Source organism: Podarcis tiliguerta (genome assembly GCF_965153285.1).
Source record: "Podarcis tiliguerta genome assembly, chromosome: 13".
NCBI lineage: Eukaryota > Metazoa > Chordata > Lepidosauria > Squamata > Lacertidae > Podarcis > Podarcis tiliguerta.
This window is the reverse complement of record NC_139546.1, coordinates 16,726,385-16,741,714: the sequence shown is the minus strand read 5'-3', so window position 1 is coordinate 16,741,714 and position 15,330 is coordinate 16,726,385. Positions and strand designations below refer to the sequence as shown.

The 15,330-nt window shown below is 47.7% G+C and overlaps 1 protein-coding gene across 2 annotated transcripts in view; it reads right to left on the bottom strand.

Moving 5' to 3' along the window:
- Positions 1–15,330, bottom strand: part of SYT3 (synaptotagmin 3) — a 55,730-nt gene that overhangs the window by 14,748 nt on the left and 25,652 nt on the right. For both annotated transcript variants that reach the window (XM_083408191.1, XM_083408192.1), the window contains exons 4-5: positions 14,708–15,089; positions 11,704–12,256 (exon numbers count right to left, since the gene is read on the bottom strand). In XM_083408191.1, the coding sequence (XP_083264317.1) occupies positions 11,704–12,256; positions 14,708–15,089 (935 nt within the window). The remainder of the gene's footprint in view (positions 1–11,703; positions 12,257–14,707; positions 15,090–15,330) is intronic.

The following is a 15,330-nucleotide window of genomic DNA, read 5'->3' as shown; positions in this document are numbered from 1 at the left end:
ATTAATATTGATGCAGCTGCAAATGGGATCGAGCTGGTAAAAGGGTATGAAATATTCACGCAGGAAACAACGCACCGCCTGGTAAGGCCGGGAGTCTTGGCATCCTCTCGTTGCCCCTCTACCAAATAGCTCAGGTTCCTGGCCTCCCCCTCCTCTGATACCAGACATTCTTTATGGTGGGGTGAGGGGTGTTCAGGGCTCACCTGTGTTAAGGGATTGGAGAACCACAGGAAGTTTCTCCAGTGGGATTGTCTCTCTGGACACCCCACCAGAAATTAGGCTTGCGGGCCCATTTTTTCATTTCCTGGCAAGGGCCGTTGTGCTTTTTAGCAACCCTATTAGCAGGTGGGAATGCCACAGGTGCTGTTTCCACCACCAAACGCCTGTGGTTCAGAAGCCATCAGTTACTTTATTCCTGTCATTTCTTTGCTGTAGAGTCTTTTCAGTCACAGGATGAGTTTGGCCAACATTCTTCTTCTTCTTCTTTGGCGATCACTTGTAGCTGAGTAAGATTGTCTTCCATAAACACGGTTTTAACAATGAGTCCGCAAGTGACTGTGGAGGCCAATTCTGGATCCATACTTCCTTCCACAGTGGGGACATTGATTTCCGGGCAGGAGTTGATCACGGTGTGGATTTGCCAAGCGTGCCTTCCTCCTAGCACGTTTGGCCAACGTACGCTATCCAGGGCAAGGCAATATCTGGTTTCCAATATATCACCAGCTAAACATTGCAATGGGACGCGGGTGGCACTGTGGGTAAAACCTCAGCGCCTAGGACTTGCTGATCGAAAGGTCGGCGGTTCAAATCCCCGTGGCGGGGTGCGCTCCCGTCGCTCGGTCCCAGCGCCTGCTAACCTAGCAGTTCGAAAGCACCCTCGGGTGCAAGTAGATAAATAGGGACCGCTTACTAGCGGGAAGGTAAACAGCGTTCCGTGTGCTGCGCTGGCTCGCCAGATGCAGCTTGTCACGCTGGCCACGTGACCCGGAAGTGTCTGCGGACAGCGCTGGCCCCCGGCCTCTAGAGTGAGATGAGCGCACAACCCTAGAGTCTGTCAAGACTGGCCCGTACGGGCAGGGGTACCTTTACCTTTACCTTTAAACATTGCAATATACCAATACAGTGGTACCTCTGGTTACGTACTTAATTCGTTCTGGAGGTTCGTTCTTACCCTGAAACTGTTCTTAACAGAGAAAGTCCCGACCAAAGAGAAAGTCCCGACCAAAAAAGAGTGGCTAACCAAGGTGATGGACTATGCCAAAAATGGCAATGATGACCCTGAGGGTCAGGCACCAAGATGATATGGAATTCAGTCAAGAAGAGTGGAAAAAGTTTATAGAATATCTTAAAGACCACTGTGTACACTTGAAAACGTTAGCAGGATTATTGTAACACTTCTAACGTAATATGAGTTGAGGTAAAAAAAGGAAATAAAATGGAATAGAAAAATGTAATTAGATGCAAAAAATATAGGGGAAAATTGGAAACCGGGCCGGGGGGAGTAATCTAAGTAATCCCAGGAGTGTAAAAATTGAAAATGATGTGAATGTATTAGAATATTGTTTAAAAATGAAAAATGGAAATAAAATAAACTATTTAACAAAAGTCACACAACATTTTTGCTATTATATCACCACCCTGTGTATTATTTGTTGAAGTACTCAGTTTGCCACATGCCAGTCCAGAGGGATGTCCCTAGCTGTCAGCTTCCTCTGATGTTTTTCCTGATGGTTAGTCGGAATCTCCTTTCTTGAAGCTACTGGTTCGAGTCCTACCCTCGAGAGGAGGAGAAAAGAAGCCTGCTCCCTCTTCCCCAGGAAGGACACACTCCTCCCCATGCCGTACCCCTTTTCTGTAGACCACAGGCCTCCCAACCTTGAATGTTTTGCCCATCCTTGAACTCTGATAATGTTTGCATGGATGGTGAAGAGGGAGTGGTGTGGGGGTAAATTGTTGCTATGCCTATTTTCGCTTCTGGCCCCCGAAAGGCTGCGTAGAAGGAATGCGGCCCTTGGGCCAAAAAGGTTCTGTGTCCCTGGTGCAGTGGTTAGAGCCAGGGAGACAAAGGTTCGAAACTCGCCCTCTCACAAAGCTTGCTAGGCGACCTGGGCCAGTTGAACCCTCCCTGCCGAATCCCCTTCAGAGGTCCATCGTGAGGATAAAATGGGAGGTGGGGAGGAAGCGTAGTGTAGTGTTTAGAGCAAAGTTTCCCAAACCTGGGTCGACAGCTGTTTTGGGACTACAATTCCCATCATCCCTGACCACTGGTCCTGCTAGCTAGGGATGATGGGAGTTGTAGTCCAAAACCAGCCAGAAACCCAAGTTTGGGAAACTGTGATGGCCTGGGATTCGGACTCAGATGCTGAAACTGAGGAATCTCAGCCTGCACAGGATTCCCTGCCTCCAGAACCAGCTGAGCCGGAGCTGGGGCATGAGACTGAAGGGTCCTCACCTGTGCTGGATCCTCAGGTGTAGGCTCAAGCTGAGTCTGCTCTGGCTCCTGAGGTGAGGGAGGACCCATTGCTTGCAGGTGCTCCACTCTCAGCCCCGTCAGAGGAAGTGGAGGTTGCCTCTGGGTCCAGTAACCCTCCAGCCTCTCCTGGGCTGCAGAGGCTCAGGGCAGAGAGGCGGAGGGAACTAAGTTCCTGCAGGAGGAGTGCTCACCTCCAGGCCAGGGGATTGGGGCTGCCCTATGCCTCAGGGCAAATAAAAGCCAGTCAGCCCCAGTCCCAGGTTGTGGGAGCAACTTTGTAGGTTGCCAGTTCCTACCTGAACCCTGTCCTGTGTTCCTGACCTCACCTGACTCCCTGCCCTGCACCCAGCTCCAGCTTTTACAGACTGCCTCCATATCACACCTTCGACCTCGGACTGGACTCGGACCTCGCCTCTCATTTGACCCATGGGACCAGCACAGAAACCCTGGTTTAGAGTGCTGGACTGGGAGGACCTGGGATATAAAGGATCAAATCTCCACTCAGCCAATAAACTCAATGGGCCAGTCACTGTCTCCCAGTCTAAGCTACCTACCTCACAGGGTTGTTGTGAGGATGAAATGGGGAGGGGGAGAACCTTGAGGTCCTAGGAGAAAAGATGTGTGTGTGTAAATTTGATAAATAACTTAAATATATATAATATGTAATATTATAAATATATATAATATGTTGTGCTGAGCTCCTTGGAGGAAGGGTGGAATGGTGCCACAAAAACATGGAGCAAACCCAAAGAGGAGCTTCTATCGCCCCTAAAAAACTACTCAAGAGAGTTTCTCAGCAGGCACTTGTACAATATATGCCCTGCTAGATCATGTTCATTAGTTTCAATGGGTCTAGCACTGAATACAGTCCTAAATAGCTAACAGTCATTTCTCATATCGCCTCCTTTAAATTCAACACGATGAAGGAGAAGACTGATATCACATGATATCACTCTTCAAAATGCCCCAAAGGCCTGTCACATAGAAGAGAGGCAAAGACTTGCTCTCTACTGCTTCAAAGGAAAGGACTAGATCTAACAGGCTTAAATGCCAGGAGGGTCGATTTCAGCTGAAGATTAAGGAGAGCTTCTTGACGGCAAGAGCAGATCAGTCACATCCACACCATGTGTCTGGAGCACTCTTGCGATACTTGAAGCGTCATGGCTTCCCCCAAAGAATCGTGGGAACTATAGGGTGCTGGGAACTGTAGCTCTGTGAGGGCGGGGGTCCTCCTAGCAACTCTCAGCACCCTTAATAAGCTGCAGTCCCCAGGATTCTTCGAAGAGTGGATTTGACACAGGTCAACAATGGGACCTAGCTGGGGATCTTCAAGCAGAAGCTTGATCACTCTGGCACATGGAAATGCACTTTGAGAAGGAGCTCTGGATGCTGCCTGATACAGAGTCAGACCATTGAGTATTTCCACGTCCTACCTGGAGATGCCAGGGATGAATTGTGGGACCCGCATATTGTTCTCCCCACAGCTCCAGAACAGGTGCTATGTTAGTCATCCTTTCCTTGTTTGGAAATGATTCCTTGACGGGTCACTTGGAGACTATTCTTGTCATTGGCAACAAAGTGAATGGCTGTTTATAAGCCTAAGGCAAATCCTGAGTTAACAGCTAGGGCTGTATCAAATATTCATCAGTGAATAGCTATGGCTACAGATACAGATTAGTGATGTATGGAAGTGAGAGCTGGACCATGAAGAAGGCTGATAGCCGAAGAATTGATGCTTTTGAATTATGGTGCTGGAAGACTCTTGAGAGTCCCATGGAGATCAAACCTCTTCATTCTTAAGGAAATCAGCCCCGAGTGCTCACTGGAAGGACAGATCCTGAAGCTGAGGCTCCAATACCTCATGAGAAGAGAAGACTCCCTGGAAAAGACCCTGGTGTTGGGAAAGATGGAGGGCACAAGGAGAAGGGGACGACAGAGGACGAGATGGTTGGACAGTGTTCTTGAAGCTACCAGCATGAGTTTGACCAAACTGCGGGAGGCAGTGGAAGACAGAAGTGCCTGGCGTGCTCTGGTCCATGGGGTCACGAAGAGTCGGACACGACTAAATGACCAAACAACAACATAGATACAGATATAGATAGGGGTTTTTTTGAGAAGGAACTCAGGGGGACTGAATTCCCTTACCTTTTAAAAATGAAATAATTATTGTTTTTGTTGGGATGGGGGAGGAGGGTTGGGACGGATATACACCCAATGCCTGAGTCAAAAAAATCCACCTTTCTCTGTAATCAATAAAGCTGTGGCCATTTCTAATCCAGATCATTGTCTGCTTGAGTTTATCAATCACATCTTACATTTAGCCATTGCCCAGGGGTGGGGGTGGGGGGTTGGCACTGTGACTGGGTCCGCAACAAACAAACAAACAAACAAACAAAATTCATGGTGAGTTCTCCAACCTTTTTTCCAGAAAAACAACAACACTGGATAGAGATGATAGAGATAGAGATATTGCATGGAAAAAAAGGAGGGGGAAATGTTCTTCAAAAGTGTTTCAAAATCTGTGTGGGTATGCGTTTTTATGTACAGTGGTACCTCGGGTTACATACGCTTCAGGTTACATACGCTTCAGGTTACACACTCCGCTAACCCAGAAACAGTACTTCAGGTTAAGAACTTTGCTTCAGGATAAGAACAGAAATCAGGCTCCGGCAGCGCGGCAGCAGCAGGAGGCCCCATTAGCTAAAGTGGTGCTTCAGGTTAAGAACAGTTTCAGGTTAAGTACAGACCTCCGGAACGAATTAAGTACTTAACCCGAGGTACCACTGTATGTAGTAGTATTTATTGCCTTTCTGGGCAGCTGCTTGTGCTACTTTTTTATTCTTTTTTTGGCCTTCCACTGAGCTGCTTCTTCCTAAAAATGTGACCCCAGCCAATGAGAGAGCATCTTAGGGATGTGATGACATCCCTCATGCCAAACAGTCCTATCAGATTTGGCACCGAGGACAAGCATAGCCAGTTCGGAGCAAGGGCGCTGGCCGCCACATCGGGAAGGAAGGCAAGTGGGAAACCGGGCAGCGGGGGGCAGGGTGGGGGGGCATGTTTCGGCTCAGCTGTGTGTGTCGAAATAGTGGCACCACTGATTTCTGTTAGGCCGAAATTATTTCCACAATTCACAGGCCTGAGCTGTCTTTAGCACTCCAGTTCCTTTGGCTTGTGGGTAAGCCTCTCCCTTCTCCACACACCCCAAAGTGGAGACATCCACACAGCGCTGCCCGTCTCTCTCCTCGGTCTCCCCCCTCCCCGCCCTGCCCGCTACCGACATCAGCTGATTTCCCGGAGCTCAGGAACAAGATTGCAATCAATGACAATTGCATTCAACCGGGAGGACATTTAGGGCTCTGAAGGTGAGGGGGTGGAAAAGAAGGTGGCTGCAGGTCTGGACTGTGGGCAGGGTGGGGGAGTTGGTAAATCAAAGCACCTGTCATAACCAGGGAGACTGAGATGAGGGGGCATTGGGATGACACAGGGAAGGAGGCGGGAGAGGGGACTGTCTGCCTCACACCTGACTGCCCTAATTAGCCACCGGCTTCCTGAATAACAAATCCAGCTAAAAATATGCACCAGGGAGTTGGGCGAAGCAAACCTGCTTTGTGCTGACGCCAAGGGAAAGGGTGGCAAGGAGGGAGAAGCTGACAGGGATCAGGGCGAAACCCCGTTTAGCTCAGCATCCTGTTCTCCCAGTGCCCGACCAGATCCCTAAAAGAAGCCTGCAAGTAGCACCTGAGGGCAGCAACACCCTCCCCACCTGCGTCTCCCCAAAACTGGCCCCCTCTTCGACAGTGGAACATATCCATCCATCTGGGGTACCAGCCACTGGTGGACTTATTCTCTGTGGATTTATTTATCTTTAACCCTCCTTTAGAGGCATCTGACTGGGAGCTGAGGGGTTAATAGAATCATAGAGTTCATAGAGTTGGAAGCGACCCCAAGGGTCATTGGGACCAATGCAGGAAGCTCAGATAAAGTACCCATGACAGATGGCCACCCAACCTCTGCTTAAAAACCTCCAAGGAAGGAGAGTCCCCAACTTCCCTGTTGGAACAGCTCTTACTGCCAGAAAGTTTTTCCCTGGTGTCGAGTCGGAATCTCCTTCCTTGCGACTTGAAGCCATGGGTTCGAGTCCTGCCCTCCAGAGGAGGAGAAAACAAGCTCGCTCCATCTTCCATGTGACAGCCTTTGAAATATCTGAGTGGTTAAGGAGACCCTTAAAGCTCCCGGTGTGCCCCACAGAGGGCCTTAAGGTCCATAAATAGCAACACCCGAGAGGTCCCGGGCCCTAAGGAAGTTAGATTAGCCTCAACCAGAGCCAGGGCCTTTTCAACACTGGCTCCGGCCTGGTGGAACGCTCTGTCTAATGAGACCAGGGCCCTGCAGGATCTGATTTCTTTCTGCAGGGCCTGTAAGACAGAGTTGTTCCGCCTGGCCTTTGGCTTAGAGCCAATTTGATTCCCTCCCCCTCTTTCTTTTTTCCTTTCTCCTCCTGTGAAGAGGCTGCATTTTAATGTTTTATTTAATCTTGTTTTTTAAGATGTATTTTAATCAACTTGTTTTTATTATTGGTTGTTAGCTGCCCTGAGCCCGGTCTTGGCTGGGGAGGGCGTGGTACAAATAAAATTTATTATTATAATTTTTATTACAGGTCCCATGATTCTTTGGGGGAAACCATGACGCTTCGAATCTCACAAGAGTGCTTTAAACACATGGTGTGGATGTGACTGACCTGCTCTTGCCGTCAAGAAGCAATCTTGAATCTTCAGCTGAAATCTACTACTCCTGGCATTTAACCCTCTTAGATCTAGTCCTTTCCTTTGAAGCAGTAGCAGAGCACGTCTTTGCCCCTCTTCTCTGTGACAGGCGTTTGGGACACTTTGAAGAGGGGTATCGTGACTCTTAAAGCGATACAAGAGTGTGGCATGGATGTGAGAACGCCACACATGTATGCGCACATGTACTGTTCTCTCATGCATGCACACTCACACGCAAAGACGCCTCACACACACTCAGTTTGATGGGTTGCAGTGCAGCAGCCGGATGAATTAGGGCTCCCCTTCCGCAAAATGCAGCACAGAAACCCCGAGAACAGCTCATGGAGGAACAGAATGAGCTCTTTCTCCCAGGCCAACAGGCTCCACTTCCATGCTGCTTGGTGGAGAAAAGGGGGCTTCCCAGAGACTCCCCTGCCCCTGACTCACATGGCATGAAGCGTCTGAATCACCAGTCCCAGTTAGATACGAGGATCTTCAATGATAGTCAAACAGTAAATCATATAATAGAATCATAGAATCATAGAGTTGGAAGAGACCACAAGGGCCATCGAGTCCAACCCCCTGCCAAGCAGGAAACACCATCAGAGCACTCCTGACATATGGTTGTCAAGCCTCTGCTTAAAGACCTCCAAAGAAGGAGACTCCACCACACTCCTTGGCAGCAAATTCCACTGTCAAACAGCTCTTACTGTCAGGAAGTTCTTCCTAATGTTTAGGTGGAATCTTCTTTCTTGTAGTTTGGATCCATTGCTCCGTGTCCGCTTCTCTGGAGCAGCAGAAAACAACCTTTCTCCCTCCTCTATGTGACATCCTTTTATATATTTGAACATGGCTATCATATCACCCCTTAACCTCCTCTTCTCCAGGCTAAACATGCCCAGCTCCCTTAGCCGTTCCTCATTAGGCATCGTTTCCAGGCCTTTGACCATTTTGGTTGCCCTCCTCTGGACACGTTCCAGTTTGTCAGTGTCCTTCTTGAACTGTGGTGCCCAGAACTGGACACAGTACTAAATAAGATAGGGAAAGAATTATTAGACATATGGAAGATTAATGAGAAGGGCCAAAGCACTCAAGGAATCATATGGGGTGCAATGAAAGCGATGATGAGGGGAATTGGCATAAGGAAATCCAGTAAACTGAAGGGTGCGGGGGGGGGGGGGACAAATGAGATGAAAAAGTTAGAGGAAGAAATTAGGACATTGTAAAATCAATATATTCATGATAAGCATAAAAGACGTTATGCACAATCACAGGCAAAAAGGAAGGAGTTAGAAAATAAAGATATGGAAAAAGTTCGGAGGGATTTGATATGCTTGAAAAGATAATTTTTTGAACATGGTAATAAAAATTCCAAATTGCTGGCGAGAGCTGTACCGTAAAAAAAAGTAAAGAATTCAATTAGCCTAATAAAAGATAAAACGGGTAATATTCACAATCTGATTAAAGATAAGTTGAGAGTATTTAAGGAGTTTTACCAGGAGTTATATTCGGCAGGTAACATATTTTATGGGGAAGATGAAAGAATATATCGAGACACACTGGAAGATAAAGCTAGAAAGCAGGGATAGAGAGGCTATGGAACAGCCAATTTCAGGAAAAGAAAGAAATGAAACTATAGGGAAATTAAAAGGGGGAGAAGCCCCAGGAGCAGATGAATTGGGAACGGAATATTAGAAGGTATTTTTAAAAATATTGGATCCTAAATTAAAAGCATTATATAATTCAGTAATAGAGGGTGAGAGGATCCCTCCATTGTGGGAACCATCAATAATTATCTTAATTCCAAAACCAGGAAAAGATTTGAAGGACCCAGGATCATATAGGCCGATTTCCCTAATAAATCAAGATGCTAAAATATTAGCCACAATAATGTCAAAAAGGATGAATAATTTTACGTATAAATATATAAATAAAAACCAATGTGGCTTTGTAGCAGGAAGACACAGGTGTCTAGCTTAATAGGAAGAGTGCTGAATAAAATAGATATAATAAGAAATAAATTGAAAGCTGGTATATTGGATTTTTTAAGGCTTTTGACTGTGTCGAATGGCCGGCATTAAAACTGATTATACCCATCACAAGCCTGGAGCTAGACTTGATGATCTGATAATGTTAATAGTCTATACTTGGACTTTGTTAACTCATGTGCAACTACTCATTCTACGTACCTATTTTATTATTTTGTTTCTCACCTTCTAATTTTTGTTTGTTCTCTCTGTTTTATATACGTTATCAAATGAAATGAAATTTAAAACTTTACCCAAATAAATAAATAAATAAATAAATAACCAGCTGACAACCCCTTCTCCTTTTCAACAGCTGAGATGCAGGGATGGGTTTGCAGCGCTGTACTAGGCACATCATTTTCAGAAGTGGGGAGCCTACGGAGTATGAGGTTTATTCGTCAGTCCTCCATACTCAAGAGTGAACTGGGTACTGGCTCTAAGAGCAGGGCCTAAGAGCAGGGCTTCTGAGCCAAAAACGCTCAGCAAAAAAGTCACCTCAGCCACAAATTTACTAGGGATGCCTCTTTTCTCGTAGACCCCACGTATGATACTATTAGGGGGTAATACTGCAGTTACGAACTGGTGCCTACCAGTCATACCAGGACTATGCTGAAATTTTGCAGGATTCCTGTTTCATTGAGAGACATGGGATTTCGGGGTTAGCAGCAATGGCTAGCTGCTTGCCATGAAATCAACCAGTTTCCCTTTGCCAAGAGAGGAGGAGAGACTGTGTTGCGCAGGGCCTCTTTTAAAGTGGCAGTTTCCCCTTAATAAGGAGAAGGGAGCTTCACCTTTCTCGGGAAGAGTGATGGCGTACTGCAGCCAGTCAGATTTGTCTATGTAAATTGAATAAATAAATAATCAATCAATCAATCAATCAATCAATCTTATTACATTCAAGCAAAGCCAAATCAGATTGAGGGCAATGCTTCCTACATCACATTCGGAGGTGAAACTTGGTAATTTTGGACCCTGAATCTAATGGACTTACATGGAGGGATTGAGCAATATGTATTATCTCTGTCGCTTCAGCTGGGAAGGACACAATTAAAATTTCTCTTCTCCCCTGCCTCCAAGGAACAGAGAGAAAGAGAGAGAACCCAGCTTGCCAACTCTGATTAAAGAAGGGGAAAAATACCCTCAGCATGTGTAGTTTCACATTTTATAACTCATTTTCAATCACAGCACCATTATTGCTACAGGCTAGATGTGTTCACTAGAGTATAAGCATGGACATTTTCCGCCAGAAAAAAAGAAAAGAAAAGAGGATGATATGTTTTGAAAGTAAAAATAATAAACTGAGCATCTGTAAACGTGTATGTGCCAAGCTGGCTGTCCCCCAACTATAAAACATTTTATGAAATTAAAAGGAAGAGAGAAAGAAGGCGATATAGCGACCAGCCCCGGCGGGCTGCAAGCCACAGACCTGTTTGCTGCAAGCCACAGCTTTTGCCATGTTCCGGGTGATCACTAAGGGGGACCCTGGACTTGGGCCCTGCATTCCAGTCTCAGCTGCCCTAATGATCATCGGAAGAAATTTGCCAGCAGGTGGGTTCACTGTTGCTTACCAAGACGCAGGATGAGGCAGAAGGAAGACTGGCGCACTGCAAATGCACCAGTGGAACAAATCTGGTGCTCCTCCTGGTGTGTTTCCACTAGAGCTGGGTGATAATCTGATTTTCAACTTAATGGTGTATCACCAGCTAAACATCGCAATATACTGATATACAGTGGTACCTCGGGTTACAGACGATTCAGGTTACAGAAGCTTCAGGTTACAGACTCCGCTAACCCAGAAATAGAACCTCGGCTTAAGAACTTTGCTTCAGGATGAGAACAGAAATCATGCTCAGGTGGCACGGCGGCAGCAGGAGGCCCCATTAGCTAAAGTGGTGCTTCAGGTTAAGAACAGTTTCAGATTAAGTACGGACCTCCGGAACGAATTGAGTACTTAACCCGAGGTACCACTGTATCACCATATCTGAAATAAGGATGGAACTATGTGGAGGTATTGGCTGGCTTCACAGACTTTCCCGCATTGTGATTTTTTTGCATAGCGCGCACACACACACCATGATTTGCAACATATTGCCAGGTCAAAAATTATGGACTTCAAACCAGTTTTGGACGATATATCGCCCAGCCCTAACACACATCCTGATCCATGATATATTGCCGGGTCAGAAACTAGGAGACCACTCTCATGATATGGACTTCAAACCAGTTTGGATGATATATTGGCCAGCCCTAGCTTACACCAAGGAGCAGAAATATGGGGAGGCTCAGAGGGCATGACTTGCATGGGCACCGCTGCCCCTCATTTTAACCCTTGCGTATTAAATCACGTACCTGAAGAGGGCTAGATTTGGGCATGTGCTGTCGTTTTGAGGAGGTGCCCACCCCCCCATCCCCGCCCCAGATTTATCACCCCGCTCACCGAATGTCCCTCCATGATGTCCCTCCAGAGGGGTGCGTCGTTGTCCCTCTCTGCGATCTCCAGCAGGTTGTCGAGCACCACTTGGCCGATGAGGTCGTGGCGGGAGAAGCGGTCGAAATCGTAGATGCTGAAGTGGAGCTTGCGAGAAGGCAGTTCGGCAAAGGGGACGTTGAAGTTAAAAGTCTCGTTGAAAATGGGGTTCAGCGTCTTGCGGTGCACCTTGGTCTGGAACTTCTTCTTGCGGTCGGGCAGCAGGTACATTTTCACGTAGGGGTCGGAGAAGCCGTTGGCGTCTTTGGCGGGCAGGTCCAAGGCCCGCAGAATCCTCACCACCAGCTGCTCGGTGCCGTAGGCGTAGCGCAGGGCAAAGCTGATCCGCCCGCAGCTGGCGGCCTCGCCTTTCTTGGAGTCCGACTCGCCCGAGCGCTGCTTGTATAACTCGGGCTTGATCTGCCCAATGCTAGTCACTTGTTCCACCTTCTCTTCCCCTACGTGGACCCCGGTGTCCGGGCTGCTCAACTGCTGTGTCACGGGGCGTGGCAGCGTATTGTACCTGGGGAGAAAGGGGGGGGGAGAAAACAGTGGCTTGCGTGACCGTATAGATTAGCCACCATGGGCCGATTCACCGGACAAATGGAGAATCTTCTGGGCCAAATTCAACTAAGGGGTCCTGCAAATGGAAGCCAGTGCAAAGACTTCCACTAGGGCAATAGGTTTCCCCCCTTTCCTCCCCCCACACCTCCAAATGACCTCTGCGAGGGTCAAGAGAACTTCCGACAGCCAGAGGGGACATTGTTCCATCAAGCAAGTATACCTGGAGGAGCGTCTCCACCCCCATCATTCAGCCTGACACTGAGGTCCAGCTCTGAGGGCCTTCTGGCAGTTCCCTCACTGCGAGAAGTGAGGTTACAGGGAACCAGGCAGAGGGCCTTCTCGGTGGTGGCGCCTTCCCTGTGGGAACGCGCTCCCATCAGATATCAAGGAAATAAGCAACTATCTGATTTTTAGAAGACATCTGAAGGCAGCCCTGTTTAGGGAATGTTTTTAAATGTTTGATGTTTTATCGTGTTTTAAATATTCTGTTGAGAGCCACCTAGAGTGGTTCGGGAAACCCAGCCAGATGGACAGGTTATAAATATTTATTATTATTATTATTATTATTATTATTATTATTATTATTATTATTATTAATGCTTGTGCTTATGGAGAAATCTCCTCAACACTAAGTTGAATTCTGCCCTTGGCCAGGGAAGAAAAGCATTGGAGGAGAGAGATAGAGTGACTCCTCATTTTAGAGATTTTTTTGTTTTGGTCATAATTTTTTTTAATGATTTTCACCCAATTTAACAAATTCAATTGAGTTTCATAAAGTATTCCCTTATCATTTTGACATCCCATCCTTATTTCCACGCTGTTTCTGTTCCAAGTCCTTTCATCTACTGCCTTAAATAGAATGCTTATTTCTATAACATATACCCTACATTGCATTCCTTTTTCGTTCGTTTGCTTATATTTCTGGACCTGCCTGCGATTTCATTTGACATTAACAATTTCTCAGATAGTCCAAAAAGATTTTTTAAAGCTGCTGGTCTAGATTCCAGACACCTGGAAACACTATTTATTTTCGTTGTCCTCATAACAACCTTGTGGGTTGTCCCTACAATTTTCATTTTAGGGTTGAGGCGCAACGCCAAGGAATAAGAGCATGAGAAGAACCTGCTGAATCAAGCCAGAGGCCCATTGTAGTCCAACACCCTGTTCTCACAGTATCCAGCCAGAAACCTGCGGGAAGCCCGAAAGCAAAGCCCGAAACTTGAGAACAACAACACTCTCCCCTCTTGTGATTTCCAGCAACTGGAATTCAGAGCCACACTCCCTCCAACACTGGATGAATGAATCTACCTAATCCTCTTTTAAAGCCATCTGGGTTGGCGGCCATCACCGCCTCTTGTGGCAGTGAGTTCCACAGTTTCTGTGCCCCATCGCAACTTTTCCAAAGAGTTCACAATGGAGGCAACACTTGAATCCTACTTGCCACACCATTCATTGCCAGTTGAGCAATCTGTTGGCAATTTAAGGTGGGTTTCCCCTTTTAAAAACCCCCAATATTCTTAGATAGCTGTTCAATATGCAACAGCTTTGGGCGTTTTCCTGGTCAAGGGAAGGAAGAGTCTGGGCTGTAGTTAAGGGGTCAGTTACAATTCAACACACCAGGCCTCCCAGGTTCATGTCTTCAATGCATACATCACCCACCCTGGACCAGAAGGTCCCAGGGCAGGTTACACAGTAATAAACAATAAGAAACACAGGACAGGAAACAATCAAACCAACTAAAAACAACAGCACAAACAAAAGAAAACCAGTAAGATGAACAAAGATTCCCAAATGCTTAGGTTAAAAAACGTGCCCCTTCTTTGCAAGCCTTTCAAATATATGCAGAGTTGGTGCCATCTAAAAAGGTAAAGGTAAAGGGACCCCTGACCATTAGGTCCAGTCATGGTCGACTCTGGGGTTGTGGTGCTCATCTCGCTTTATTGGCCGAGGGAGCCGGCGTACAGCTTCGGGGTCACGTGGCCAGCATGACTAAGCCGCTTCTGGCAAACCAGAGCAGCGCACGGAAACACCGTTTACCTTCCCGCTGGAGCGGTACCTATTTATCTACTTGCACTTTGAGGTGCTTTCGAACTGCTAGGTTGGCAGGAGCAGGGACTGAGCAATGGGAGCTCACCCCGTCATGGGGATTCGAACCACCGACCTTCTGATCGGCAAGTCCTAGGCTCTGTGGTTTAGACCACAGCGCCACCTGCGTCCCTTCCCAAACGGCTTGCGATGACTTAAAACAAGGCTGTCTCTGCCCACAAAGCAGAGGACATGACACAAAAGGGGGAAGGATGGAACAGGAAAACAGCAAACGGGTGCCACTTCTTAAAGTCCTTAAACCATCCATCCCTCTTTCATCCTTATGCCCACCGCCCCTGGCAACCCTCCCACCTTCCCAACTCACCTGGGCGTGGGCGCCAAGCTTGCTACTTGCTGATGGGAGTGGGCGTTGGGCATGGTGCCTTCCTTGGTGCTGGTCTGGCCTTCCACGGGGAGGTCAGGGGAGGTCTGGCTGACCTTGAGGTTGGCCTCAGGGTAGGAATCCATATCGAGGTAGGACCTTTCGGGCATCTCGGGACCCAGCTCCACCCGCTCGGCCAGGAGGTCCCCGAAAGGCGAATGGTGGAGGTGAGCATGGAGAGGGTGCTCCTTGCGTTGCGTCTGTGAAGAGGAGCCCTTGTCCCGCCAGGGGATCCAGCACAGCTTCCATGAGACGAAGAGGGAGACGCCCAACAACACGATCCCACAGAAGGTCACGATCACTGACAGGAGGCTGACCAGGATCTCTAGGGGAGAAAAGTGGAGGGGCAGATACCACGACGGGAGGTCAACGGCAGGGAGGTGGCTGCTGTAGGCGCCTGGCATCTCGGTCGCCGGCCCAGGCGCGTCCCCTCTACTCTGCTGGACTCTGTCCCCTACCCTGCCCAGGACACCTGAACTATTATCAGCAATGGCCGAAGGCCAGGGGGTTCTGCAGGTCAGTGACAGGGCCGCTTGTATGACTTGGTTGACACTATGAAGCCAGCG